This window comes from Mytilus edulis, chromosome 2 (genome assembly GCF_963676685.1).
Source record: "Mytilus edulis chromosome 2, xbMytEdul2.2, whole genome shotgun sequence".
NCBI classification, from domain to species: Eukaryota; Metazoa; Mollusca; class Bivalvia; order Mytilida; family Mytilidae; genus Mytilus; species Mytilus edulis.
In genome coordinates, this window is record NC_092345.1 from 97,905,763 (window position 1) to 97,917,430 (window position 11,668).

Genomic DNA, 11,668 nt, shown 5'->3' on the forward strand with positions numbered 1-11,668 from the left:
TTAACTTTAACATGTTATTGAAAGTAATAATTGCGTGATAGCTAGTTTTATAGGAGTAATCATCATCGTGAACGCTTCAGACCCCATTCTTGTAATGACCAACACACTTTGAGTATCGAAAAAGAGATACACCCAAAATAAATCATGTAAATAAAACATTTGAAGGCAATATAAGAAAACCAAAATCAAACAATCGACAATTATTATTTGGATGGATTCTACTTCAAATTGCACTAATTCTATTTTGCTATATGATGTTGATTTTGTCATCCAATCTTACTCCTTTTCCTTGATTACTCGCTTTGGTCGAAGTTTTTGTACTGCAGTCTTTTCCTTGGTAGTTCTCTTTTGGCGGTTTTTGACCTGCAGTAAAGATTTTCAAGATTTATGTGTGCATAAAAGAAGCCAGTAATTACACGATGAATTTAAGTAAGTTTTGTCAAGGATTTGTAAACTATACAAATCCTTGGTTTTGTGTCCTTTATGATATCCGATTTTTATATTAAATAAAGTTATGTAATGATTTACTTACGTTGTTTAAACAAAACACATTACATCATGTACAATGTACTGTTAGTAAGAAAGATCGAATGGAACTACGCCTTCAAAGCTAGAAATAAAAAATAGCGGACCTCTTTCTGTTACATCCGTCGAAAGATCAGTATTGTAGGGTTATTGCATGAACATTGGGGAATATTGTCCCGATTAGAATTTTATATTGCACGAGCTTGCGAGTGCAATATATGTTCTACGAGGGACAATATTCCCTTATATTATTAATTCGTATATTTTAACAAATTTGATTCGTTTAGAGATAGTCACATGTTAAACTATATTTTCGAAGGTAGAGAGAAAACGGCGGATAGCAAAAAGCATATTGACCGGCAAAAAGCATATTGCACGGTTATTTTTAGAATATCTAAAAACCGATATATACTTTGTGACGTCATGTAATGAATTTCAGGATGTTGTTTAACGTTTTGAAACAAATGATATCTGTGATCGATTATTTGACGAAAAAAAATCTTCAAATACATAAGATATAAAAAAAAAAAAAAAAAGAGCAAATGAAATAACAACTAATATGTTGTTATTGTCAAGGAGACAATGTAATATCTATAAAGTTCCAACAAACCTAAATGACGATTTTGATACAAACATGGTCGAAAATTAATAATATAACAAATATAGCCTTTGTATGAGGTCAATACAGGATATATCGACCCAAAGAAGTATATCGACCTCGGACTTCGTCAATATACTTCTTTCAGGTCAATATTATAGTATTAATGAATGGGTGTTTTTATAATGGCCCGGTCATATGTCCAAGGTCTGTTATAATGGTCGAGGAAGTCTGTAATGGCCCGAGGCAACGCCGAGGGCTATTACAGACATCCGAGACCATTATTACTGACCGAGGACATATAACAGGGCCATTATAAAAACACACATTTCTTAATACATTTATTAACCAACTCATTTATTAACCAACTGAACAAAAGTGTATGTGTTGCTGCTAACTTGATGTACTGTCTTACTCTTTTAATGACAGTTTAGTTTGAACAAAATAATTTGTACTTCACCATTATAAAGCTTTAAATATACCAAATATCCAAGATATTAAGTTGAAAGAGATATGTGTTAAAAAACAGGATGAACAGTGATCCCTTTATATGGTTCTTTAATGTTGGTTGCTGGTTACTAAATAAAATGAAATACAAAAAGGTATTATACTCTTTACAACTTAGTTTTATTAACTTTATTAAAAACCCTAACAGGACTTAATACAGACAAACTGGGCATTAATACAGGGCCATTACAGAAAAACAGGGCCATTACAGAAAAAACAGGGCCATTACAGAAAAACAGGGCCATTACAGAAAAAACAGGGCCATTACAAAAAAACAGGGCCATTACAGAAATAAACAGGGCCATTACAGAAAAACAGGGTCATTACAGAAAATATGTAATTTTTAATAAACAGTCCCTTTTGGCTATAATGCACTTAGTTGGTTAATAAAAGGATGTATCGACCTCATATGAGACAAAGGCTATATTTGTATAATATTCATGCAATAACCCTTTTATTGTATATATAGCAATATAATATTTGAAAGTAAAAATAATTAATTGATTTAAACTAAGATTTTGTCGTTGATGACGTCATGAATTTTGAAGATTTATTGCACTAGTGCAATATTATAGTGCTATTAACTGGCTGTTTCTGTATTGGCACTGGTATAAGAGTCAAGGTTTGCTGTATTGGCCTCGAGACCCGTAGGGTCGAGGGCCAATACAGCTGACCGAGAATCTATACCAGTGCCAATACAGAAACAGCCAGTTCATAACACTTTTATTAAATGTTTTCAGTGTTCCACATGCTGATATATATCCGTATTAGGGCTTATTTGCTCATATCATTTAATAATGGAATTTATTGCCACGCTAACTTTTGGTTACTTTCTGTGGGAAATATTATATTGCAATGCAACAATACGTTATACTGTTCTATGTTTGTCCGTCGTAAGACAGACGTCAGTTCAAAACATATCCTCTGAAAACTAGAATGCGAAATGGAAACACTATGGAGAATCAAATCATCACGGTACATCTCCTGTGTAATCACAGGACCTATTTGTACTATGTAGTATTGGGATTTATTTTATTTTAATCCGATTAGGGACTATCCGAACAAACAATTCCCAATATAACACGGAACGTAAACGTCACGGCATTGATGAGATGTTGTTACCATTGAAACTAAATGCCGCAAAATAAGTTAAAATCTTCTTTTCTGAAACTACTATCAATCAACTTAGTCGTGTAAGGAATAATATATGAACGATCATCATGAAGTCAAATGATCTGAAATTTAGTTATGATCTAACAATAGTATGGCAACCAATACATTGAAAAACTGTTGTGGTCATTTAATATTCCGAGGCCTGTTGTTCATAATGATAACGTAAAATGTTGGTTAACCCAAAATAAACTATTATGGCCAAATTGTGAACTTTTAAATAGCTTATAGTACCAACTAACGACAGGAGTCATTTTATGCCAATTACTTGGTTTTTTTTTCTTCGGCAGGCGGGTATCAATAGCGCCAAGTCTTATTTTTCAAATGTATCAATTGCTCCAATATTCAGTACTTAATTGCGCCAATTTACCTATACACATATAAGTTATCCTACATATTGATATATGATATATTAAATGCTTGGCGCAATGATACCAAGTAATTTTAAAACACGTGGCGCAAACATAGCATTAGAGACTTGAAAAAGTTGTGGCGCAAACGGATTTCTCCCGACTAACAACTATACGTATAATATAAAGTATGCCACTGATGTCAATACAAACAATATTAGTTTCAGGAATAACCTTGCGGAAGCAAATTTTTTGTTCTTCCCTGACTGGGATTCGAACTCGTGCTACTGTACTGAGATATCGTGGCACCAAATCGCTTTCATAATGCCCGACCGGCTAGACCACTCAACCACTTAGGCTCTACAAAAATAAAGCTTTCGGTGGACGTGTGCTACTCTTCCTGGCGTCAGTTTTTATCTAGCGTCGTAACAAATCCTGTTAGTTAAAACCATGTTACCAATTATAGCTTTGCTGTTACTTTTTATCGTTTTCATGATGTTGTAGAAAAGAATTATGCGCTTTGTGTGATGGTCCTTTTGATTCTGTTGACAGTTTTTACTTTTTAACTTTTTACATTATACTTCCACAAAATCTTATCAGACTAAAGTTGTCCTATTTAATTAAAAGGAGTAGGTACAGTAAGACCCCTTTTTGGCCCCAAAATATAGCAGTTTTACAAAATTGTTAAAATGTAAACTTTTAGTTATTTATTAGACAGAATTAATTCTGCTACATAAATATAGGCTGTTTTTGACAATACAATGCACATATATCGGGTGGTGGCACAATTAAGTCATGCTAAATTACTAAAATCTTCACAATTCTAGCATTTTAGTTAAATTTTTGACGGTTTCCGGGTAAACTGTGACGAAAGTGGTCGCATTCGTGTTCATCCTTAATATTGAAATGGAAGTTGTATTTGATGATACTACATAACATATATAAAGGTTGAGGATGAACACGGATGCGGCCACTTTCATTTTTGACAAAAACCATCTGAAATGTGACATTTTTCGGTATATTTGGTAGATTTTTCATATTTGAGCATGAATTGGATCGTTTTTAATGCCTTAATCATTTTAAAATCTTACACATACACTAATTGAATCAAATGAAATAGACACTTAAGTGATTAAAAAGTGGTCAAAATCTTTCGTCAGATGAACCTGAAATTTGAGGCCAAAATCGGTCCTTACCGGACCTACTCCTTTATGGTCGTACTGTAAATCTGAATGCAAATATGTTTGCTGAAATTTATTTAAAGCCTTTTTTAATGAGAAAGGTAAATATGCTAGATATACTTACTGGAGGTGTGATGACTTTTCAGTAAATATTCATTCAAAGTTAAAAGAGAAAGTGTCAAAGAGAGGAACAAAACATTATCTAAAATGACAAAGGTTAATGAAACATAAATTTGAAAATACATGTGGGAGAAAGGAGAATATGGATGAGAGAAGTGAGGAAATGGATATTCAAAAGTCTACCCCTCAGGCCTGTGCCCTCGTATGCATGTACTGGTAGATTCCTCCGTTATTCGGAGACCTCTCTCATTAACAGGAAATTAAAATGTGAAAAGCGGAAAATTACGGTGTGGTTTTAAAATTATAATAAAGCACATGGGAGATAACTTCAAATTTTTTATTAAAAAAAAAATCGTGAGTGTTGTGGAACTGAAATCATTTAATAAATATCCAGGGCATACACATTTTTAGTATTTAGTCATGACAGAAAAGGAAACATACATAGAGAGAACAGGTGTTGTAAAAGACGAAGCGACAGGTAATAATTGAAAAGAATTTTCGAGGATTTTTTACCCGGTTTTGTCGGTTCATTGCAAATTTGACTTCAGAACCAAGTGAAGTCTACGTCAGATTTTGTCTAGGGATGTCTATGTGCAGTTAAATTTGTACAAAATATTCCATAAGAAATTAACATCTTACTTTTTAAACTTTGTAAGTGTTAGGTACATATTTTGCAAAAATTACAATAATATTCCACAAAAGTCAAAAGAAGCAGTCTCACCAATTTGTGAAGGTTTGTGGTCTAGTGGTTAAGACCGATGGCTACAGGGCTGAAGGGCCCAGGTTCGATTCTGATTCAGAGCCGTGGAAATGTCAGTATAATAAATAAGCTTTATTTAACATCTTTAAAGTCGGGAAGGTTTACAAACAGATCTAGAGACAACGTAAGCTCTATTGAGCTTTTAACCGATATTTCAGTACATCACAAGGGTGATTTTCACACTTCCACACATTTTTCTGGTACCCAGACCTAGTTTAAACTAGAATGGGTACTTTGGGGGCCTTGGTTGGTCAAAGTTGTTCCCTGCTTTGACCTGTGATCAATCTTCTGAAATCTCTCCAGTTTGTCTGTTTCCGCCAAGTGGCCAGGTGATTCTCTCAAGTACTTTGGCTACCTCTACCATAATAAAAAGACTTCCAGGTGTCCTAGCACTCCCTTTGTGTTGGGTGGGGATTGATTGTACTTTGCTTTGGTTACCAGGCTGGAGGTCAAGTTCAATAATGACGATTTTGACTTTTACCGTTCAGGAGTTATGGTTCTTGAAAGATTGAAAAATGGTGTTTCCAGTTGTGTCCGTGCATTTACGCATGAACTGTTTTACCAAAGCTTCCCAAATTTTAATATGTTGTTACTGATGACAAAATAGAGGTCAAGTTCAATAATGACGATTTTGACTTTTACCGTTCAGGAGTTATGGTTCTTGAAAGATTGAAAAATGGTGTTTCCAGTCGTGTCCGTGCATTTTCTCATGAACCATTCAACCAAAGCTTTTGAAATTTTTATATATATGTTGTTACTGATTGCAAATTAGAGGTCAAGTTCAATAATGACGATTTTGACTTTTACCGTTCAGGAGTTATGGTTCTTGAAAGATTGTGAAATGGCGTTTCCATTCACGTTGTTGCATTTACTCATGAACCATTCAATCTAAGCTTTTCAAATTTTAAGATGTTGATATCGATACTGATGACAAAATGGAGGTCAAATTTGATATTGACGATTTTCACTTTCACCATTCATCAGTAATGGTTCCTGTGATATTGCCAGGACACAAATAAATATTAATAAATCCGGTTTGCTATCGTTGTGACAGCCTCTTGTTTTATACTTAATCTGAGTTGCCATTTATTATTGTCGGTCTGAGTTGACTCTGGGCCTACTTGTATCAAACCCCTATTCACCAAAGGCTGTTGAGGGATGTCCTATAGTCGTTTACTGTCTGGGACTAATGAATACCTGTATGTTGATGTTCTGGCATATGGTGCAAGAAATTGTGTTGAGTTTCCTCTAAACTGTCTTTAACTCTTTATTGCAGGTGAATTGTTCATTCCTGCATCAAGGCGTCCAGATGGTACTTGGAGAAAGCCACGTAAAGTGAAAGATGGATATATTCCACAAGATGAAGTCCCAACGTAAGGCTTACATTTGAAAGTCACATTTAACATGTTTAATTTGCATCAATAAAATCTGTGTTAATATTCTTCTTGGACCATTTTAAGAAGACATAGAAACATTGTAACAAGTACTTTACTTCATATCATTTAATGTCATGAATGTAGTATATCTATGTATTTTAATACATGTAGTCTCTTATAATTCTGTATAGAATGGCTCTCATTTTATGTAATGTTGTTTAATAATTCATAAAAATTTTGAATGTACTGATTTATGTTGATAGATAACTTTGATAAAACATTGAATTGGTGAAAAATTGTGCGACACATACATGATATAGAACATAATAATCAAAAGTGTCTCCTTTGTAAATTTTCAATTTGTTCAGTCTAGAAAAAAGCTTGGCTTTGATTATGTTCATACTGTTAGTACAAATGCACATGCAAGATAATTGAGAAAAGGACCAATTTTGCTAATTTTGTCTGTAGTAAGGAAGCTTGTTTAGAATCAGATATGGGAGATAATATAATAGTCCATGAATGGTACTTATACAGCTGACTGAAATGTATAGAGATGTATATGTCCAGCTGTCTGCCACACTGGTTTTAGGAAGTAATTCAGTTGTTTGAATTGAGTGTATTGTACCCATAACCACAGGTTTAGATTTGTTTGTCTTATTTGTTCTTAATGAACAAGAGTAATCATGGTTATGGTCCTTGATGGTTTAAAAAAATCAAAGTTTTTCATTTTCACAGATCATATTTAGAAATTTATTTTACTCTCAAATAACATGCATTTTTTTCATCTATTGGAAATAGATGTTTGTGGTTTTCAGGATGATGAGCCCCTACTCAAAAATGATTGAACAATGTTGAAATTTCACAGTACCAAAATTTATCCATGTGTCATGTGACTTCTTTTTCAAAAAGAAGGCCATGTGCATATTATGGTATATAGAAGAACTGTGTATTTTGTCTTCTTTGAATATACATTGTTCTTAATGTTATCAATTAAAGGTTAAAATACTGAACATTATCTGAATACATTCATGACACTGACTATCTTTCAATCATCTTGATAACATGTACATGATGTACTGGTATTGAAAAAAAAAAAGTTCAGCATTGTCAAGTTTTCAAAGATTGAATATTGATCATGGGAGATAACTGTTACAATAGTAGCAAAACATTGAAATGCACTTATCTGCCCCTGCCAGTGTGAGGTTTACCATTAAGTTTTTGGCCATGAATACTATTAAAGTTAATAGACAATCATGTGATGCTTAATGAATATCAAGTATTTAAAACATCTGATATTGATTTTTCATCCTTTCAGCACTTGTTGATGATACACTGCTAGCTATATATATAGCCTGTAGTTGAACATGGACAGTAACACATTTTCATTTAAAAATATGCCAATGGACGTTTAGCCACAAGCAATCAATCAATTCGAATAAAAATTCATTGAATTATTAAACCGGCCTAAAGAAGGCAAAGAAATAGTTGAATTATTATAGAGACAAACAAAAATTATATACCATATTTCTTTTTTTCAGGTATGAAAATAAAGGTGTTCAATGGATGAAGAGTAAACCTTCATTACCACCTGGCATGAATCCTGGACAGGAACCACCTAAAACACATGTACAGGAAGACACATCCACCATGTCAAAGTCAGCGAAGAAAAACATGAAAAGAAAAGAGAAAAAGAAACAAGGCCAAGGTGAAGGACAGAGCAGCCAAGTAGATCACCTAGCAGACTCATTAGCTAAAACAGACATAAAAACAAAAACAAAAAAATCTGATACAACAAAAAAATCAGATTTAAGAAAAAAGTCAGAATTAATATCTGTGAAAACAGTTGAGCCTGAATCAAGTGAAAATGACAAAGCCTGTATTGAGAAAAAGTTGCGTAATGTGAAAAAGAAGCTCAAACAAGTTGAGGATTTAGAAGCCAAGATAAACTCGGGTGACTTGAAAGAACCTGAGAAGGAGCAGTTGGAAAAAATAGCCAAAAAATCATCATTGTTAGCAGAAATTCAAGATTTACAATTAGACTTAAAAGCATTATAATCAGAGTTAAATGAAATAAAAATGAACTTATATAATTGCATCTATGACCTTTGTCTAATGGTTTGTTTATATTCATATTTTATTTTTTTAACTCAATTTTATGTGGCCGGAGCTCCAAGTGAGTTGGTGTACATCTAGGATAGTAAGTTGCCTTTTAAGTCCCCTACAGACAAAGTTAAAGGGAACTATAGTTTTGCTCTATGTCCATCTGTCAGTCTCCATGCAAAAGTCTGGCAAATCAATTTATCACACTTTTTCCTTCATCCTTGAAGAATATGATTTGATATTTGGTATATAGTTTTTTTTATGACCAGTTATTGATCAAGTTTGAATTTTGTTCTGGTCTGATAATTTTGCACAGAGCCCAAAGGGTCAAGTGAGCTTTTCTCATTACTTGGCATCTGTTGTCTTCAATTAATAGATTTAAGAAATTATGGTATGAGTGCAAATGAGACAACTCTCTGTCCATGTCACAATTTGTAAAAGTAAACCATTATAGGTCAAAGTACTGTCTTCAAGACGGAGCCATGACTCACACCAAACAGCAAGCTATAAAGGGCTCCAAAAATTACTACCTGTAATGTTAAACCATTCAAACAAGAAAACCAACAGTCTAATCTATATATAAAAAACAAGAAACGCTTACAACAATGTATGAATCATATCAACAAACAAGAACCACTAAACATCAGGTTCCTGACTTGACAGGTGCAAACTAATGCAGCAGGTTTAAACATTTTAATAGGTACCAAGCTTCACCCTTACCTGAAAAAATAGTGTAACATCACAACATTAAAACAAATTAACCAAACTTGACTACAATCATCATTGGGGTATCTAGTTTAAAAAATGTGTCTGATGACCCAGCCTGCCAACCAACATGGCCTACATGGCTATAAAAAGAACAAAGGGGTAAAATGCAGTTTGGCTATTATCTTTGAAACTAAAGCAATTAGAACAAATCTGACAATGGGTTTAAAAATATCTGACCTGAAATTTTCATACGATAACTGGCTAGTGGGTTGCTGCCACTGAATTGGTACATGTAATTTTAAGGAAATTTTGCAGTTTTTGTCTGGATTGACAGAGTCAAAAAGCTAGTCATTGGTATGCTGTATCAGTGGCATCAACAATGTATTATATGTTGTTATAAGGTCTAAGGTATAATATATACTTTTGCTTAGTTTGCATGTACTAGTTTGTGATTAGGTCAGTTTATGGGGAACCACTATTAGTAAGTTAATGATAATTAATATGCAGTTGTATAAGCATTGGCATATCTCATTTCCATGGAGATTATTTGGTCAAGTCCCCTCATTCATGGTCTATTGACTTTGAAATTTTTGCTTTGTTTTTGTTGAGCCTGCTACTTTTGTCACAGAAAGCTCGACACAGGGATAGTGATCCAGCGGCGGCGTTAGCTAACTTCTTAAAAAGCTTTATATTTTAGAAAGTGGAAGACCTGGATGCTTCATACTTTGTATTATGTATATGGATGCTTCATGTTACGAAGTTTCTGTCAGTCACATGTCCAATGTCCTTGACATAATTTTCATGGTTCAGAGACTAATTGAAACAAAAGTTAAGATTTTTTGTAATGTTGAATTCTCTCTTATAAGTAATAGGATAACTATATTTGGTATGTGCGTACCTTGCAATGTCCTCATGCCTGTCAGACAGTTATGAATTTATCACTTGACCTTGACTTCATTTCATGGATTAGTGAATAAGGTTAAATTTTGGTGGTCAAGTCCATATCTCAGAAACTATAAGCAATAGGTCTACTATATTCGGCATATGGAAGGACTGTAAGGTGCACATGTCCAACTGGCAAGTGTCATCTGACCTTGACCTCATCATGGTTCAGTGGTTATATATAGTTAAGTTTTTGTATTTTGGTCCGTTTTTCTTATACTGTATGCAATATGTCTACTATATTTGATGTATTGGATGATTGTAAGTTGTACATGTCTTGCTGGAAGGTGTCATCTGGCCTTGACCTCATTTTCATGGTTCAGTGGTCAAAGTTAAGTGTTTTCGAGTTTTTGTCTTTTTTTCTAATACTATATGCAATAGGTCAACTTTTTTTGGTGTATGGAAATATTTTATGATCTATATGTCAGTCGCACAGGTTTTATTTGACCTTGACCTCATTTTCAGGGTTCATTGCTCAGTGTTAAAGTTTTCGTGTTATGGTCTGTTTTTCTTTTAAACTATAAGCAATAGGTCAACTATATTTGTTGTATGGAAGAATTGTTAGCTGTACCTGCCTGCCTGTCATGGTTAATCTGACCTTAACCTCATTTTCATGGTTCATTGGTAATTTTTTTATTTTCTTGGTTAATGTTAAGTTTATGCGACAGTTGTAACAAAGTTTTATATTTAGGACTATCAACATAATATCAATGATATAAAGTAAAGAAGGCGAGACATTTCAGTGTGTGAACTCTTGTCCTGTATTAGTTTGTGATTAGGTCAGTTTATGGGAAACACTAGGGGTAAGTTAATGATAATTGGTATGCAGTTGTATAAGCATTTGCATATCTCATTTCCATGGAGATTATTTGGCCCAGCCCCCTCAGTCATAGTCTATTTACTTTGAAACTTTTGCTTAGTTTTCATGTATTAGTTTGTGATTAGGTCAGTTATGGGAAACCACTAGTGGTAGGTCAATGATATTTGGTATGCAGTTGTATTAGGATTGGTATATTTCATTACCATGAAGATTATTTGACCCTGCCCCCTCAGTAATGGTTTATTGACTTGGAAATTTTGCTTAGTTTACATGTATTAGTGTGTGTTTCGGTTTGTTTAAAAGGAACTTCTTATGTTAAGTCAATGGTATTTGGTATGCAGTTGTATAAGCATTGGCACATCTCATTTCCATGGAGATTGTTTAGCCATGTACCTTTTATAGTTATGGTTAATTGAATTTGAATATTTGCAAAACTTACATGTAAAAGTGTCGCTATTTAATTTCAATATTTTAATTATCAAAATTACAAAAAAGCGAGACATATCACTGT

The 11,668-nt window shown here is 33.5% G+C and overlaps 1 protein-coding gene across 1 annotated transcript; it reads left to right on the top strand.

Moving 5' to 3' along the window:
- Positions 1-4,755: 4,755 nt before the first annotated feature.
- On the top strand, positions 4,756-8,682 carry LOC139513599 (partner of Y14 and mago-like). Its single transcript, XM_071302245.1, has 3 exons — positions 4,756-4,929; positions 6,488-6,584; positions 8,126-8,682. Exons 1-3 carry the CDS (start codon positions 4,872-4,874, stop codon positions 8,640-8,642), a joined length of 672 nt encoding a protein of 223 aa, XP_071158346.1. The 5' UTR covers positions 4,756-4,871; the 3' UTR covers positions 8,643-8,682.
- Positions 8,683-11,668: the final 2,986 nt, after the last annotated feature.

What these genes read in the sequence shown, in the direction of transcription:
- LOC139513599 (XM_071302245.1), top strand. Translation starts at nt 4,872, where the DNA reads ATGACAGAAAAGGAAACATACATAGAGAGAACAGGTGTTGTAAAAGAC. An exon ending in TGTAAAAGACGAAGCGACAG is followed by an intron (nt 4,930 to 6,487) that starts GTAATAATTGAA and finishes TCTTTATTGCAG; the next exon opens with GTGAATTGTTCATTCCTGCA. An exon ending in CCACAAGATGAAGTCCCAAC is followed by an intron (nt 6,585 to 8,125) that starts GTAAGGCTTACA and finishes TCTTTTTTTCAG; the next exon opens with GTATGAAAATAAAGGTGTTC.